Source organism: Rutilus rutilus (genome assembly GCF_951802725.1).
Source record: "Rutilus rutilus genome assembly, chromosome: 2".
NCBI lineage: Eukaryota > Metazoa > Chordata > Actinopteri > Cypriniformes > Leuciscidae > Rutilus > Rutilus rutilus.
Genome location: NC_140210.1, coordinates 45,791,293 through 45,810,821, shown reverse-complemented (window position 1 = coordinate 45,810,821; position 19,529 = coordinate 45,791,293). Strand labels below are relative to the sequence as shown.

At 36.7% G+C, this 19,529-nt stretch overlaps 1 protein-coding gene across 1 annotated transcript in view; it reads right to left on the bottom strand.

Moving 5' to 3' along the window:
- LOC311286596 (uncharacterized protein) overlaps window positions 1-17,953 on the bottom strand; it is a 55,498-nt gene extending 37,545 nt beyond the window's left edge. The window contains exons 1-4 of the mRNA XM_084402827.1: window positions 17,863-17,953; window positions 17,447-17,514; window positions 17,265-17,303; window positions 9,487-9,540 (exon numbers count right to left, since the gene is read on the bottom strand). Of these exons, the coding sequence (XP_084258953.1) occupies window positions 9,487-9,540; window positions 17,265-17,303; window positions 17,447-17,465 (112 nt within the window). The 5' untranslated portion in view covers window positions 17,466-17,514; window positions 17,863-17,953. The remainder of the gene's footprint in view (window positions 1-9,486; window positions 9,541-17,264; window positions 17,304-17,446; window positions 17,515-17,862) is intronic.
- Window positions 17,954-19,529: the final 1,576 nt, after the last annotated feature.

Here is a 19,529-nt window from a genome sequence, read left to right as displayed (position 1 = left end):
TTAATCATTTTAAATGTATTTGCCTGTATAATTTAAGACGTAATGTTTTAGTTTTATCAAGGATGTAAAAAAATGCCAGCGCTGGCTTTAGTATATGACAGATGCGTATAAACATTTTGGACCCGAATTTGTAATATGTACAAATTTTGTAAACGTATTTTCCATGTATAGCTACTTTATGACGTAATTTTTTTATTTGATCAAGAACGCAAACCAATGCCAAAGCTGTTTGGTTATAGTAGCTAGTTAGTTCGATGTTATTTTGTGTGTATAAGAAACGTGTGCAAACTTCAAAAAATTATCGCAACAGCGAACTTCAGCTGCTGTTATCACATGTAACGTTACACCTAAAGAAAACGACAAACTGAGTAAACTACCGGTAAGTTTTGTGAATAGTTAAACGGTTGTTCATTCTATCAATAAAACAATATGTTTAAAAAACGGTATTACTCAGTCATGTATTCAGTTATATTAAATGTTTAATCAGGGGGAAAGCGTATCTCAAAAGCTAACAAACAGCAGTAGCATTTTCAAGTATCAGCGTGTGGAAATTCTTTGAGAAAATAATAATAATTAAAAAAAAATTACCATTCAGAAACGTTTAGTAAGAGCCGTGTTTGCGGAGGTTCTGCTTGACTCTCTTCATCACCGCTCTCTGGGTCTGATTCTGGCTCAAACTGATGAGGCAATATTGACACCATTACATTTGACCGGGCCAGGAGCACATGTAACTGTCGCCCGTAAAGGTTATGGGCGTGAAGATTCCGGACGCAGTTTAGCCAATTACAACACACCGGCCGAACTAACCAATCTGAGCTCATTGCCTCTTTCTGAGGGAGTGGTTTCATAGACTCAGGAAGTCAACCGGTCGTTCAAATGACAGAGGAGGAAGCGGCTTACAATAAAGGTGAAATTTATGAAAAATAAGGCGTTTTTTAACAAACGAAACACGAAGACATGTTATATTGCAGCCCATAAACACAATCAAGCAAAGAAAAGAGGCAGTAAACCACCCCTTTAAAAGTAACACAAAATGTGTTGTCCTTAACAAGACACACAGGTGTGTTAAGATATAACACAGGTTGTGTTGTTTTTAACACATCCGTTTTAAGAGTGTACTAATCAACTTAAAACGAAATTGCTTTGCATTGATAAAGTTATCCAAATAAAGTAATCCAAACCACATTTATAATGGGTAACTAATAACAGTAATAAGCAAAAACATTTCCAAAATAACCTTCCTAACACTGAATGCATGTGAGACTCAACACATTCTTTCTGTTGTGTGACTGAGTGGAATTTCTTTGAATTGCCATGAATTTAATTCCACTTCCTGTCATTCCAATTCAAATTCAATTCAATGTCCTGTGGGGCGGAGTAAATTCAATTCAAATTCAAATTCATGAATTGAATGGAGGGCAATTCTCAAATTCTGAATTTTGCACAAGCCTGATATGACATCAACATTGATGTCAAAATGACGTCACGAAATAGGTCAAAAATGAAACTCATATTGACGTCAAAGTGTCGATGTCAATTTGATGTCAAGATTTTGACCTAGAGCTGCTGATGTCATTTTGCCAAACAAAAAGGTGAAACGCATGGCCGTACGCTTATCACCAGCTTCACTTAAAACTAACCAGATTTACTTTATTTAATTTGTGGTTTAATGAAATCATATTTTGTATTTTAAAGTCACCATGATGGTGGTTAGCGTTTGCTTTATTTGTGCTCTTGACCCTTGACTCTTTAATGTTAAATTTTTCTCTGGCTGCTATAATTGTGTGTTTATAAAGCACATTTGGTGTAGCTTAAAAAGCCATCAGAAACTGAGATCAGGTGATGATATTATCATGTAAATGCCTGACTTGTGGTTTTAATGTTGTTTTATTTATAGTAGAAGTCATTTGAATCTACAACATGTCTAGAAGTTTTATCAAATAATATACTTGGTTTCTAAAAACTATTTAGTGCGCAAAAACCTTTCATCTATGGCATTACTTAGACACACACAGACATCAAGAAACAGCATATGAATCTCAACAATGGTGACAATCAAACAAAATATCAGATAATCAGATCAACTTCTGCTGCATAATTTATTAATGCTGCAATGCATGCTGGGAGATATGGGTGAGTTTTGATTGGTGGTACCCAGCATGCACTGCAGCATGAAGCGTTTCATTGATTGTCACCATTGTTGAGAGTCATACACAGATTCTTGATGTCTAAGTAATAATGTAGAGGACAGTTTAATGCACTAAATGTTTTTAAAATCATTTATATTATTTGATAAACAACATTAATCTCATTCTATAAAATTAAATTAGAAAACAAGATTATAACCACAAGTTCTATATAATCGGAGCATTAGACTCTGAATAAGATCAGGGATTCAGACATTTACATGATGATATCATCATCATCATCAATAAACAGCCAACATCTCCTGACCTCATTTTCTCAAGGCTTTTTTTAGCTACATCAACCGTGCTTTATAAACACACAATTATAGTAGCCAGAGAAAATTTTATATTAAGAAGTCAAGGGTCAAGAGCACAACTAAAGCAAACGCTAACCACCATCATGGTGACTTTAAAATGCAAAATATGATTTAATTAAACCGGAAATTAAATAAAGTAAATCTGGTTAGTTTTAAGTGAAGCTGGTAATAAGTGTACGGCCATGCATTCACCTTTTTGTTTGGCAAAATGACATCAGCAGCTCTAGGTCAAAATCTTGACATCAAATTGACATCGAAACTTTGACGTCAATATGACTTTCATTTTTGACCTATTTCGTGACGTCATTTTGACATCAAGGTGCCCGCTGGGAGAGAAAGAGATCTGTCGTTCACTCAGTGACAATTAGTGTTTGAACTGAGAAGAGATTGAACACGAGGTGCTCAGAAAAGTCACAGAGTTACAGACCGACAGAGAAATATAGAGTTAATATTGTGCCATAATTAAACAAACAAATCCAGCATTTTGCAAACAATCTTGATCTGCTTGGCAAAGGAAAACTCGACTCACAAAAAGGCCCCCACCACCCCTGTTCCCCACCCCCCCTGTTCCCCACCCCTCTAGGGGTCAGCCAGCTGTTTTTTTCGTTGTTTTTGTTTTCCGTTTTTATATATGTATATGTATATATATATATATATATATATATATATATATATACAGAATCTGAAGTAAAATGTGTTTGATTTAAGCCTACATTTCAAAATTTTGTGTCATAAAATTTCTTGTTTTTAAGCCTTTCGCACGTACGATCAGAACGGTCAGTGCATCACATGATCAACTGCTAAATTCAAATGTTGAATTTAGCCAGAGACAGGCACGCTCAGAACTGTCATATATCACAACTTTTCAGTGTTTTCAACCACATACTGTTTATTTTAGGTTTCAGACATATAAATTCACATAAGTACTAAAAAAACAATACATTTAGAATTTGTAAAATACACACTGATGTCTATGGAAGAGGTAATAATAATCCTCGACACGTTTTATTCATATCAGATACACATTGTGTAAGTAACTTTAATGTTTACTCTATTCTTCTCCCAGTTCACCAGCCACTTACTTTTATGTATTTCGGGAGAAGTGGATGAATTCACGTGCTGTAAATCCAACAGATCCGATTCTCTGAACTGCGTCTGCGGCACAAACATGCCGGCGCCCTTCGCGCATACAGCTCGACTAACGCGATCGTTATAAAGGTGTTTAAACAACAATACACTCAAAAAAAAAATTGTGTCTAAACATAAGATTTATGTATTTGAATTGCATACAAAATGTCCATGCATTTGGATTACATTGTTTTAAGATAAACCAATCAATAATCTGAATGTGATTCATATTTTTAAGTCATATATAAATGAAACAGATAAGATTTATGTAATTGTATTAATAAACTGAATGTGATTTATATTTGTCAGTCATATGTAAATGAAACGGGTAAGATTTATGTAATAGTACACAGAAAAATGCCCATGTTAAATTAACACTGCTCAGTGTTCATATGTGTGCACACTACAGAGTTAAAGTATTATTGAAGCAGTGTTGAAGTTAATGAGATAATTAACTGATGATTGAGCATTAATTATGAACACCTGCTGTTAACAAGCAGAATCACTGAAGGAAAGAGAAACACAAGAACTACAACTGACTTCAGACACAGCCTTAAGCCCTATTCGCACGGGATTAGTATTACCCCTGGACCTCTGTAATTAAGAAATTACCCCCTGACGTCTGTGTTTTTGGTGGCTCATTCACACGGGCAAATAAATGTGCCCACCCATTCACACTTCACGAGCTGAACGTGCTGGAATGAAGATCGCGCTGCAGTATTGCAATAAAAAAAAAAAGAACTTATTTAAAAACAATTTATTAGAGAAATATATAATATATATATTATAGAATATCATATTATTGTATAAATATATAATATATCTTCTTTTTCTTTTATTCTTTGTCCATATTTACAACAAACCTGCCTGAAGAAGGTATTATAAATAGCCTACCGAAACGTCGCGATAGGCTTGTTTTTCTAATTATTTGGTTTATTTCATTTTATATCATTTTTACTCTTTCACACTTTGATTTCTTGAGAAACTTACAGGATGGACGTCTTTAGAGGCCGTGTGAGACAAAGAAATGCTCCACGATACAGACTACTAAGTTACACTTCCACAAAAAGCGTCCAAACTTTCCAAAAGAGCTTCAATGTTGCGCCAAAATGCTTAATTTGACGTTTCCATGACAACGGTCCGAGTTGAGCTTCCGGATCACGTCTAGTTTGTTTTCTCTTTTGCAGCACTTCATAGTTTTATTTGGAGAAAAACTATAATCGGATTGGAGTAGGGCATATCGAGAGATTTTATTGTTAATATAGTTTTAATACAGACGTAAAATGGACTGTTAAACGGCCCATAATGGTTATTACGTTCTTTAGGAAACGATAGGCCCACAGAAAAACAGCCCAAATCACAGACATGGGGATTCGCACGGGACTGGTATTATCAGAGGACCCCTGTGTTGGCCGAAATACGGTAGGTAATTTTCGGGGGAATTTTTACAGACATTTTTGCAGACATGGCAGATTCGCACGGGATAAAAATCACAGACGACCTCCGCGATTATTACAAATTACCGGAGGTCCCTAGGTAATACTAATCCCGTGCGAATAGGGCTTTAGATGAAATCAACTGAAGAGAAAAGAAGACATTAAATCTGTGAAGATCTCAGCAGAGGAGGATTAAACAACTCCACAAACAGCATTACCAGCTTCACTTATTACTAACCAGACTGACTTTCATTTCCGTTTGAATGAAAACAATAGGTGTATTTTAAAGTCACCATGATGGTGGTTAGCGTTTGCTTTAGTTGGACTCTTGACCCTTCACTCTTTAATATAAAAGTTTCTCTGGCTGCTATAATTATGTGTTTATAAAACACGTTTATTTCAGCAAAAAAGCTAAGAGAAAAAGAGATCAGGTGATGTTGGCTGTTTATTGATGATGATGACGACAAAGTCATCATCATATAATTGCCTGAATCGCTGATCTTGTTCAGTGTCTAATGCTTTGATTATATAGGACTTGTGTTTTTTTTTTTTTTTATAGTTAGTGCACAAAAACCTTTCATCTATGGCATTACTTAGACTCACACAGACATCAAGAAACAGCATATGAATCTCAACAATGGTGACAAAAGCTACAAAAAATCCAGATGCATAATTTATTAATGCCGCAATGCATGCTGGGAGATATGGGTGAGTTTTGATTGGTGGTACCCAGCATGCACTGCAGCATGAAGCATGAAGCATTTCATTGATTGTCACCATTGTTGAGAGTCATACACTGATTCTTGATGTCTAAGTAATAATGTAGAAGAGAAAGTTTAATGCACTAAATGTTTTTAAAATTCTTTATATTATTTGATTAACTGTTGGATCTAATGCTGTCAGGTCACACAGCTACTTTAATAAATAAAACAAAATCACATAACCCCAATAATCAAAGCATTAGACACTGAAAAAGATAAGTGAGTCAGGCCACAATATGATGATTACACCTTCATTAATAAACAGCCAATATCACCTGATCTCATTTTCTCTTGGCTTTTTCACTGCAACAAATGTGTTTTACAAACACATAATTATAGCAGCCAGAAAAAAATGTACAGTAAAGAGTCAATGGTCAAGAGCCCAACTAAAGTAAACACTAACCACCATCATGGTGACTTTAAAATACACCTATTGATTTCATTCAAATGGAAATGAAATAAAGTCAGTCTGGTTAGTAATAAGTGAAGCTGGTAATGCTGTTTGTGGAGTTGTTTAATCCTCCTCTGCTGAGATCTTCACAGATTTAATGTCTTCTTTTCTCTTCAGTTGATTTCATCTGAGGCTGTGTCTGAAGTCAGTTGTAGTTCTTGTGTTTCTCTTTCCTTCAGTGATTCTGCTTGTTAACAGCAGGTGTTCATAATTAATGCTCAATCATCAGTTAATTATCTCATTAACTTCAACACTGCTTTAACTCTGTAGTGTGCACACATATGAACACTGAGCAGTGTTAATTTAACAAGGGCATTTTTCTGTGTACTATTACATAAATCTTACCTGTTTCATTTACGTATGACTGACAAATATAAATCACATTCAGTTTATTAATACAATTACATAAATCTTATCTGTTTCATTTATATATGACTTAAAAATATGAATCACATTCAGATTATTGATTGGTTTATGTTAAAACTATGTAATCCAAATGCATGGAAATTTTGTATGCAATTCAAATACATAAATCTTATGTTTAGACACAATTTTTTTTTTGAGTGTACACTTCCACTTGCATGTATTTGACAATCGGAATATCATATTTCATGCCATAGGTAACACATTTGTGAATATTCTGAATAAAAAAGGAAAAATGACATAAAAGCAGATCATCATTCATTCAGCGCTGTTGACTTTAGAGCGCTCCTGAAGGAGTGCTACGTGGAGCTCGCTGAACTCCAGACACACACGGCCACGTTTTCTGCGCGTTTATGACCCTGCTCTGCGTAAATGCATTGCATCTTTTGACGCGTTTTGACATAGATTTCATTGAAGGTAAATTGGAGTGGCCACACTGAGCTGTGCGTAACGCCCACACAGACGTGAAGTAAACGAGACAGAGGCTGTCCGGTACTGTCTGAAATGGTTAACTGAGGCGATGCATGCAAAACAGATTTAACTATAAAGTCACTAATCATAAAGTAATACAAAGTAATTTGTCAGTACCACATACTATTCCTATTTCACTTAACTTGTTTTGTTTTTTTAAGGCAATTGGTTTGCATGCTTTTTTAAGTAAGTCCAACTAATTAGATTTTACAGTCCTACACATTGCATGTTACCTTTGAACAAATACCAAATCTAGTGCATCTAGCACCTCCAAATCCGAGGCCATGGTTCTCAGTCGGAAAAGGGTGGTTTGCCCGCTTCAGGTTGGTGGAGAGTTCCTGCCTCAAGTGGAGGAGTTCAAGTATCTTGGGGTCTTGTTCACGAGTGAGGGAAGGATGGAACGGGAGATTGACAGACGGATCAGTGCAGCTTCTGCAGTAATGCGGTCGCTGTACCGGTCTGTCGTGGTGAAGAAGGAGCTGAGCCGCAAGGCGAAGCTCTCGATTTACCGGTCAATCTACGTTCCTACTCTCACCTATGGTCATGAGCTGTGGGTCATGACCGAAAGGACAAGATCTCAGATACAGACGGCCGAAATGAGCTTTCTCCGCAGGGTGGCTGGGCGATCCCTTAGAGATAGGGTGAGGAGCTCGGTCACTCGGGAGGAGCTCAGAGTAGAGCCGCTGCTCCTCCACATCGAGAGGGGCCAGCTGAAGTGGCTCGGGCATCCGTTCCGGATGCCTCCTGGACGCCTTCCCGGGAAGGTGTTCCGGGCATGTCCCACTGGGAGGAGACCCCGGGGAAGACCTAGGACACGCTGGAGGGACTATGTCTCCCGGCTGGCCTGGGAACACCTCGGTGTCCCCCTGGAAGAGCTGGAGGAAGTGTCTAGGGAGAGAGGGAAGTATGGGCATCCCTGCTTAGACTGCTGCCCCCGCAACCCGGCCCCGGATAAGCGGAAGAAGATAGATGGATGGATGGATGGATGGATGGATGGATGGATGGATGGATGGATGGATGGATGGATGGATGGACAAATGCATAGCTGTCTGTTATGATTGTGAGACACTTGGCTTTTTATGAGATCTCTCGGCTCGATTTTCTCACAAATGCAGTTGAGCAACATCCTCTTCTAAAACAGTAGATGGCGGGGGATTAATTAAGCGCTAATAAATAATGTTACATAAATCCAGCGTAACCTAGTTACGTGGAACCTGTTGACATAAAAAAGTTGCATTAAAAGCATGGTAAAGTGCCGTTTCATCACTCCTATTGTTGAGATCCAAAGAGGGATTTTTTTATTTTATTCAAGAATAATTATGCCAGCAGTCGAATTAAAAGAGAGTAGAAATAGAATCCCCAAACCAGGTCGGGGTGTCGTTGAAATTCAGTTTTTCAGTCTGTTCAAACTATATTCAATAGTTTCGATTGACACAACTCTTTCTTATAATACATCCAAAGTCTCCAACAATCTCCCTGTTGTACTTTGATTTAGATTGAATCTCAACTTATATCGATTAAACTCCAAAGGCAAACACAAATTATTCCATTCAAATGCTAGGCAACTTCATTCCACCGTTCCGCTTCACTTCCTTTCCTCCACGCATGTTCTTTTTCTCCTATAGCAGACCACACCCTTTTTCATCAAATAATTAACAAAATTAATTGGGTTTAAAAATGAATGAGACTAATTAATTAATTGGAAAATGAAGCTTTGGTGTATTAATAAAAAAAAAATAGTTTGGATGAACAGAAGTGTATAAATAATGTAAATTAAATTTGAATGTAAAAAAAATCTTCAGTTAAATTAAGTAAGGTTAATGAATTTATTTTTTAATGTATTAACATTAAGGTGGAAAAGGACTTTTATCAAAAAAAAAAAAAAAAAAAAAAAAAAAAAAGATTATATCAAACTAGATAAGTTATTTTAACTATCTTGGAGAAATCAGGTTACTGACGGTTAGGGCTGGGCGATATATCGCATGACATTGTTATGCGCATCTCATCAGTAATGCCGGTTCCTTGATTAGTAATAAATCGCACTTCACCTGCTTTCAGATGAAGCGGCATTTACTACAAAGACCCGCAGTTAACTGACAAGCTGAGCCATATCCCATTAATTTTCGCAGGCGATACATCCGGTTATGCTTCAGTAAAACCTTTTTTTTTTTTTTTTTTCAGGTTGTTTGAATTCACAATCAGCAATCTTAATTTATTTAATTTCAATAAAACCAGTTATTGTAGATTTTACCACATGAAGTACATTTTCTAAACTGAAATGACAAAAAAAAAATTCAGTAGCCTATACATTACCAGCAGTCGTCACCGGTGTGACAGTTGAAAAGGCCAAGTACAGTCTTAAGACATCTAAAAAATAATTATAAATACAAATTAATCAACATATTACAGAGGCCACAATGAAATAGCAGTAAAATAAACATATATAATTATCTATCTATCTATCTATCTATCTATCTATCTATCTATCTATCTATCTATCTATCTATCTATCTATCTATCTATCTATCTATCTATCTATCTATCTATCTATCTATCTATCTATCTACAGTATGATTTGAGTCATATTCCAAACTTTCTGAAGTCAAACAGCAGCTTAATGTAAAGAGAAGAATGAAATGAAAGAAGTGTTTGTTGTTTAGAGTTTCTTCTCTACACAGATATATCAATCACATAGTTGTATAAATATAAATGATTGCATGAATGACCAAAGGATTTAGGAATTCAAGAGGTTTCAAGAGAAAGAAAAGTAAATTCTCCCAAACAGATCCTAAAATGCAAAAAATAATTTCTTCTTGAGTCCAAACCAAATACCTGTTCTGTTTCTGTAGCTCTAAACCAAAAAACATAATTTATGTGTTACATTAACAACTTTACTCCAGCTCCCAAACAGACCGAGACTAATCACAGTAAAGTCCCCGGTGTTAAATTAACACCAGCAGGGTTATGTGCTGCTGTTGCTGCGGGTCAAGCAAATGTTTGTGTTATGTTTCTGTATATAATTGTAAATTAAAATACCGATATTCTGGTCAGTAACTCCTCCCCGAACTCCCCGCTGCCCTGTATCTCGCTTTCTCATTGGCTGTCGGTCATCGCCGATGTAGTTTTCAGTCAGAACACATTCATACAGCAGGACAGTGTTGCCAACTTAGCGACTTTTCAGACCCCTTTAGCGACATTTTAAAAAAAAAAGCCACTAGCGACAAATCTTGCGACTTTTTGGACAAACCTCAGTAACATTCAAATGTTGCCAATGGACTAGGTGCACGTAGCCGCCATTTTGGAATTCGGATCACCGAGTGTACGCGTAGACACTTCCGGTTTCGCATTACGCCCGGTGCGGGGAGCCGGAGAAAGCCAAAAATTATCTTTTATAGTTGTTTATAGAATCAATTATCACTTAAAATACTACTAAGATCCATCTTACTATAACAGGAGCCAATGGCAATTAAATGCACGGATGCATAGTCAGATTAATGAATGAAATACAAGTGATCACGAACAGAAGACTGTATTTGACTCATGATGCATACACATACGCAATGACAATTATGCCTACTGTAAATATAGAGTTACAACTACGATTAGAGTTGTTTGCATAAAATGCACCGTGAACATTCACACGTTTGTCCTGTGATAGGCTACAATTCAATCCGTGCACGGCGACCGTTGTTCGAACTTGAGTGTGTGGGCCAGTACTTCCAGTAAAAACTTACGGTGATCTGACAGCGAGAGCGGGAGACAACAGCGACCGAGTTCCATTACCACAGAGATATATTTTTTTCACAATGAGTATTCAAGAGAGGTGACATGCCTTTCAGACGGTGACAGCCTCAGCACTTCATTGCTGCCTGTGTGCCGTACCATTTCGTCACGTTACAGCAAATAAGTCAGCGTTCATGCATTCCCCGTTGACGCTGCGGTACGGGCTGAGTGGATGCAGAAGATCCGGAGGGATGACTTCAACCCGACCAAATTTTTAAATGCAAATAATTTTCAGTGTATCACCTGTGCGTTTCTATGCTTTCTATTACTGCATTTATTTTGTGCAAGTGAGATGAGTAAAGTTTATCTGTTTATATGAGTATATGAGTAAAGTTTATCTGTTTCATAAATAATAATAATAATCTGTCTGGTGTTTATAAGCAACACATACAATACTACGAGTAAAATATACACAAACTTACCTATATTAAATTATTTGTGGTACTTACAGTAAAAAATGTAAATGTAAAATATATGATGATAATAATTGCTCGAGCAATTGATGTAAGTAAAAATGCATGCAGAATTGAGAAAATAGTATTTATGGATATAAATTGTAGCCTATCACAGGGCAAACGTGTGAATGTTCACGGTGCATTTTATGCAACCAACTCTAATCGTAGTTGTAACTATATTTACAGTAGGCATAATTGTCATTGCGTATGCGTATATGAGTCAAATACAATCTTCTGTTCGTGAACAGTTGTATTCCATTCATTAATCTGACTTTTTTAATTGCCATTGGCTCGTGTGATAGTAATATGGATCTGAGTAGTATTTTAAATGATAATTGATTCTATAAACAACTATAAAAGATAATTTTCGGCTTTCTCCGGTTCCTCGCACCGGGCGTAATGCGAAACCGGAAGCATCTACGCGTACACTCGCTGATCCGAATTCCAAAATGGCGGCCACGTGCACCTAGTCCATACCAGAGCCCGTCTACGGAGAGCCTGCCCACTCCCTATTAAGCCCTATTGTACCGAATTTTGGTTGTAGTACCACCAGAGTTCCACTGGGGGCGATCGCCATGAGTGCAAAATGAATGGGAGTCAATGGGGCTAGACAGCTAAATTTGTCTCTTTCAGCCGATTGCCGTTGAGAAATCTCAGATCTGATTGTAGATTTTGCAAGTTCAACATGGGTTTTAGGTCGAAAGTTAAATGAACGAGTACTTATGTCCTTTTGATTTCTTACAGGTTGAGTTGTTGTTGCCCATAACACGCTAGCATTCTGCTAATGACGTCAGCATTCTGACGTCATTGACATTTTGAAAGACTTTTTAAAGCAAATAAGTGACTCTAAAAAATCTAACACCCAGCAATGTGTAATTTCTTTGCATCTCCTTTCGAATACAACTTTCAAATTACTAGACAAAAAATTATATCCTGAGAAAAGTGGATTTTGAGGGGTATACCGCCATTGACCTCCATTCATTCTGCACTCGTCCTGTGAGCGCCCTCATATGGAATCAGAGTGGAACTGCAACCAGTTCAGAAGCCGGAAGTGTACTGAGAGTGAAACTTCTCGCCATGACATTCTCTGTCCATACTGTCCTGCGAGCGCGAGCTCTTGCGTTCTCCCTGCTGTCACTCTCTCTAGCGGCGTCTTCCCTGTTCAGTGAATGGCTGAGAGGAACAGCAGCTCATTCTTCTGTTGAGCGCACGGCAGCTGACAGACGCGAATCAGCAGTGTTTTTCACTGACTTATCACTTATCTGCTTCTCTTTTGTTTTATATTTAATTTAAACCATTTTAATTTCCTTTATTTCTTGTGTTTAATACTTGTAATACTCACTATCACAGAGCTTTAGTTCATCCAGTTCCCGAACTCTCTCAATTCAGATAATTTTCCACATAGGCCTATAAAAAATGTAGCCATTCACTAGCTACTCGTCAGTCAAAAAAAAAAAAAGATAGGAAATGAGAACAGCTTTACTTGAAATTCAGCTATATTATATTATATTATATTATATTATATTATATTATATTATATTATATTATATTCATAGCATTCATTTAGAGAGAAAACACATTAGGCAGTAGGGCTGGGCGATTTAAATCGCGATATTGTTATGCGCATCTCGTCAGTAAAGCCGGTTCCTTGATTAGTAGTAAATCTCCATCACCTGCTTTCAGATGAAGCGGCATTTAGGGCTGAGAAGATAATTAAGTGATTAATTTAGTGATGATTGAGCATTATTGAAGACACCTGATGTTAACAAGCAGAATCACTGAAGAAGAAAATCACAAATTGTAAGTTACCATTAAGGTGATGGGTGTTTGCTTTAGTTGGGCTCTAGACCATTATATGTTTACTTTAATATTTACTGTTGTTTGTCTGCTGTTATTGATTTATAACAGTTAAATGAACAAAGTAAAATGTTATCTTATAGTGTTGGTTATGTTTTGACATAATCATGCTGTGATCTGAAAAATGAAACATATTAAGATAGTTTGGTTTAACTTGTTAGCAGCAGTTTTGTGATTCTTCGGCCTATGATTATCAGTAGCCTACTTATAATTCAAAATATTTAATAAGCATTGCTCTAATCAAAAAGACGTTCAGACATCAATAATCAGCCTGTGAATCTCAACAATGGTGGTGACAATAATAAAGCATGTTGCAGTGGCTGCCACCAATCACAACTCATTAATGGCTCCCATCATGCATTGCGGTATGAATAAATTCTGATCTGAATTGTCTATGTAATTTACTTTTCCTCATTGACTATTCTGCTCCTCACCATTGTTGAGATGCATAGACTGAATCTTGACATCTGTGTGTGCCTAAAAGAATGATTTTTTTTTTAAACAACTTTTAAGAAATCCTTTATATTAAATCAAAAATTCTGGCCATTTATGCAGATTCACTAACCAACAACATAGATCGAAGTCAGAAAGAAGGATTTTAATGAGTTCAGTGATCAAGTTCAAATGATGATTGTCATAATATAACCAACAAAGGTCACTTTTGATTCTTTGTTCAACTGGCAGTTTTAACTCAGATACAACCACCAAACAAAATCTAAAGTATACATAAAAGGGTCAGAGCCCAACTAAAGCAACTACCCATCACAATAATGGTAACTTACAATTTGAGATTTTCTCCTTCAGCGATAACATCAGGTGTCTTCAATAATGCTCAATCATCACTAAATTAATCACTTAGTTATCTCATTAACGTAAACACTCTTGAGTGTGGACTCATACACTCCCAGGGGTGTTAATTTAACACTGGAGGTTTTGCTGTATACAAAGAGCCGTAGTTAACTGACAAGCGGAGCCATATCGCATTAAATATCGTTGGCGATACGTCCGCGATATTGATGTGATTTGGCTCAGCTTGTCAGTTAACTACGGCTCTTTGTAGTAAATGCCGCTTCATCTGAAAGCAGGTGATGGCGATTTACTACTAATCAAGGAACCGGCATTACTGATGAGATGGGCATAACAATATCGCGATTTAAATCGACCAGCCCTAGTTAGTACACGTCATCAATCCGACACTGTGTATGGCGGTCGCCGGTTTGTTTTCCCCTAAAAGTGGGCGTGAACCTTTTCAGAGACGTTCTATGACGCTACGCCGGTTGCGCGTATACGCGGTAGTTCGCCGCATTAAGCTAATATGGAAAAGTTAAATTTATCTTACTATGCTACTGTAAAAGCTGCGGCAGCATGCAAGTTATGCTTAACTATAATAAATGTATAACTCGATTTCACCTGCATTCTGAGTCTGACAATGTCATTCGTTTTTATCCAAGGCAAGTGTCATTAGCTTGGGGAAAGACATTGAAATGAAATCTTAAGTCCATCTACTCTAAATTGTAAGAAATTTATATATTTGATTTCATAGTAACACTTTACAATATGGTTCATTTGTTTATTATTCATGTATTAACTAATATGAACCAACCATGAGCAACACATTTGTTACCCAGTCAACACTTTGATCTCACAGTGATGTCACCATGTGGACACACCGTCAGCAATCTGAGTTCACAGTGATCTAAAAGTGTAACCTCACAGAGCTCTCACTGTGTGCTCAAACTGTGACCCGTGACCACGTGTGCACACGTGGAAAGATGATCTGGCCCACATGCAGCGTGGAATTACGGCACTTGGGTGGGCCACTCTTGTTTGCCAAATCTGGGCCACAAGCAGGCCATAGCAATGTCACATGTCAGCCAAGAGCAAAGAAATAAACCACAACTGGACCTTATCTGAGCCACAAAATCACGTTTAACTCTAATGTGTTTCATTTGAAGTCACCATAACAGTGATTAGTGTTCCCATTAGTTGGGCTCTTAACTCTTATTATATCTTTTGTCTTCTTTGGCTGCTGTGACAGTGTGTTTGTCAAACATATTTGTAGCAGCAAAGAAAGCTAAAGTGAAATGAGATCAGGTGATGATGGTTACTTGTTGATGGTTTTATAATCATCATGAAATAGACTGCTTCACTGAGGTTGTTATAATTTAACAAATATGTTGTTCAATCAATATTTTCCCTGTGTTACTGCAGCATGAGATTCAGCAATATAACAATCTGTTCAACTATTTTAACAAACATGAAATTAAAAAATTGGCCTTTGCTGACACACACAGATATCAACAATCAGCGTATGAATCTCAACAATGGTGACAATCACAAATATTTAGATCAACAGATAAATTCAGAACATCACTGAAAAGCTACTAATTCACAACAAAACCAACAGCAAAAAAATAAAAGCAAATATTTAGAATCAAACTAAATTATAGGTCACTTCAGCTGCATAATTTATTCATGTTGCAATGCATGCTGGGAGTTTTGTACTATGCTGGTACCCAGCATGCATTGCAGCAAAGTACTTTTGATTGTCACCATTGTTGAGATTCATAAGCTGATTGTTGATGTCTGTGTGTGTCATATTAAACTGATTTTTTGTGATCATGTCCGTTAAAGTCTTCTAACTTGTTATTATATTGCTGGATCTAATGCTGCAGTAACACAGGGTTTGTGTTGTGAAAAAATATTAATGTGATAACATAATTGTTAGGTTCAAAAGATATCAGTAAATCAGTCTATTGCATGATGATTATAAAACCATCAACAGGTAACCATCATCACCTGATCTCATTTCATTTTAGCTTTCTTTGCTGCTGCAATTGCGTTTGACAAACACACTGTCACAGCAGCCAAAAAAGACAAAATATATAATAAGAGCTAAGAGCCCAACTAATGGAAACACTAATCACTGTTATGGTGACTTCAAATGAAACACATTAGAGTTAAACCTCTGTTAATTCTCAATAAAAACTTTTGTAGTCGTGTGACAGAAATAAAGTCAGTCTGGTTAGTAATAAGTGAAGCTGGTAATGTTGTTTGTGGAGTTGTTTAATCCTCCTCTGCTGAGATCTTCACAGATTTAATGTCTTCTTTTCTCTTCAGTTGATTTCATCTTAGACTGTGGCTGAAGTCAGTTGTAGTTCTTGTGCTTCTGCTCGTCTCTTTTTTCTGTTCTCTTCTTTCTTTCAGTGATTCTTTTTGTTAACAGGCTGAGATGACTTCATATTTAATATACACAGATTTTGTGGCTCAGATAAGGTCCAGTTCTGGTTTATTTCTTTGCTCGTGGCTGACATGTGACATTGCTATGCAGAGGTGTAAAGTCCAGGTTCAGAAAGTAAAAGTCCTCCTCAGTATTTTGTTCCAATCACCTGGATTTGCTAATTCAGCAGGACAGAGAACTAATTAGTGAAATCATCTGACTGAGTTTATGGGTGGAATAAACATATGGCAACATAAAGGCAAGGACTTTTACTCTTTGGCCCTGGATTACCCACCTCTGATTATTATTATTATTATTATTATTATTAGGTAAATTATATTTAGTAATATTATCATAATTTCCCTATTTTCGTTTGATGTGTTATGCATTCTAATTGTATCAACGTCTTTTCATAGAATGCCAAAGAAATAAAGGATAAAAAACAACCAACAACAAATAAAAAACAAAACAAGGAACTCTCTGTTTTTGTGCCCTTTTTGGTCCTTCCACCCCTGTCCTTGAGGAGGTCTGTGCACGCTACTGAGTCTAGTTATCATCAGGTTTCTTTAATAATCAAACAATAATCAAATTAATTAATTACTTAATTATCTCATTAACTCTAACACTGCTTCTGTGTTTCTTATGAACACTGAGCGATGGTAATTCAACACTGGGGAATTTACTGTGTGAAGTGACGTGAAGGATAAACCAGATCTGATACACTGGTCATTACATCAGCATACAGACACAAAGCAAAAAACACTGTTTAGACTTACACAGAATAGCAGAGATGAGAGGATGAGTTTTTATAAAACCTGAAATATGAAGAAAAAGTCAATAAAAACAACTGAAATTGTATTGGATTGAGTCTGAGAAAACTACATTCATCATACGTTCACAGTTCATAAGGTTTTGGGGGCGATGAGAGGCAACCTTTAAACACAAGAAGAATACTCACCTTTATGAAAGGAAGCCATTGTCAGTTTATTTCTGTTTATCCACAAACCAGTTCAGAGGACGAGTTTCCTTTAGAGAATAAACAACATTCCACAGCATTTATGATTTTGTTTAAGAGTTAAAATTGAGACTTTTAATTGTCAAAGCATATGCAATAAAGGATGAAATTATGTTCTTGTGTTTTCCTAGAAATTATATGAATCATCTTAGAATCACAAGATGTTTTAATAAAAGTTATTAATAAAGTTTCATCCTTAAAAATGTTAGTAAGAGTCCTGACCTGGTCAAAGCCCAAATTACTCAACTATATCTACACACAAATCAGTTATAACTACACAACTGTAACACACACATCAATACATGTTTTTGACATAAAGAGAGTGATGAGGATCATTATGAGCAGAAAGAAGATCTTACCTGATATAATCTGATATACAGTGACTATCACCCGACACGACTGACTGAAGAAAAAGTTTGTGTGTGTTGAGATGATATAGTGAAGTTATCTGTCAATCATTCTAATGAGGAAATATAAACAAATCTGCTGTTTTCCTTCCTCAAATTCAAATACAACTTTCCACACAATACTACACAACAAAATCCCCAATGTTAAACCAACACTGCTCAGAGCACATATGGTCCCACTCTACAGAGGGTTAAAGTAACCCCCAATTTCCACCAGATGCGGAATGGCTGCGGAACGTGTTCCGTCGTCCGTCAATACCCACCAGGTCCGTATTTGTTGCGGAACGGCTGCGGTCATGACTGACAGCTGAAGTCACAAGGACCCACGAGATCTCGCAAATTCACGTATGATCGCGCGATATAAGTGCTGAATTGCTGCGGAGCTCTCCGGCATCCGGCAAAAATAGAAGCTCTGCGTATCTGCTCCGGAGGGCTGCGGATCGCCGGAGTCGGAACGCAGCTGTACCGCATTCAGTGGAAATACACTCATTGACTTTAATGGAAACCTATTGACTCCGCCGCCGTGCCGGAGCCGTAACGCAGCCGGTGGAAATTGGGGGTAACACTGAAGCAGTGTTAAAGTTAATTAGATAATTTAGTGATTAATTAAGTGATGATTGAACATCAGTGATGAACACCTGCTGTTAACAAGCAGAATAACCAAAGGGAAGAGTCACCATTTTAAGTCACAATTATGGTGTTTTATTATCATTATTTATTATCAGTGTTTGCTTTAGTTGGGCTCTTGTTGGACAATTTTCTATCCCAGGAGGCCACGGGAGAAGATCCTTCAGTGGTCTCCAACTTACTGCCCGTGGACACCTGGTAGTGTGGAGCCTGTGAGTTGCCCGCTATTCTATTAATTCATTCTATAAATAGCCCTAACTTGCCAATTGCGATCCACTGTAAATCGGGGCTCCAGACTTCAAATGAATTGTATCATTTTGCAACCCTTTTTCGTGCCATATGGCTAAAATTTTGCACTGTTGCCTCTTTAAAATTACATAAATTAAAATGACCAACTACAGGGTGTTAAAAATTAACACTGAAGCAGTGTTGAAATTAATGAAATAATTAAGTGATTAATTAAGTGATGATTGGTCATTAGTGGTGACATCTGATGTTAATAAGAATCATTGAAGAAAAGAGAAACAAGAAGAACAGAAAAAAAGAGAAACACAAGAACTACAACTGACTTTGAGCCTTTACACATTATTGCACTTATTATTACCATTTGACTTTATTTCTGTCAGATTCAATTTTTCTTTTAATTTTTTTATTGTTAGTTTTTCTCTGACTGTTCCAACATTGTATTTATAAAGCACGTGCAACTACAAAAGAAAAGCTGCTCACTATATGTCTTGATGATGACATTGTCATCATGTAGTGACTAGATTCACTGATGTCATTCAGAGTCTAAATCTTTGACTTATGTGCTTTGTTGCATTTTAATATTGGAGATTTGTAGCCCTGAGATTTTACAGTTTGAATTCCAACAACAACAGGAACAATTTTGAAATTTCTTTGTGCGCGGATATTATTCTGTTTAAACACACAGACATCAAGAATCAGCATATGAATCTCAACAATGGTGACAATAAACAAACTAGTGACAAACA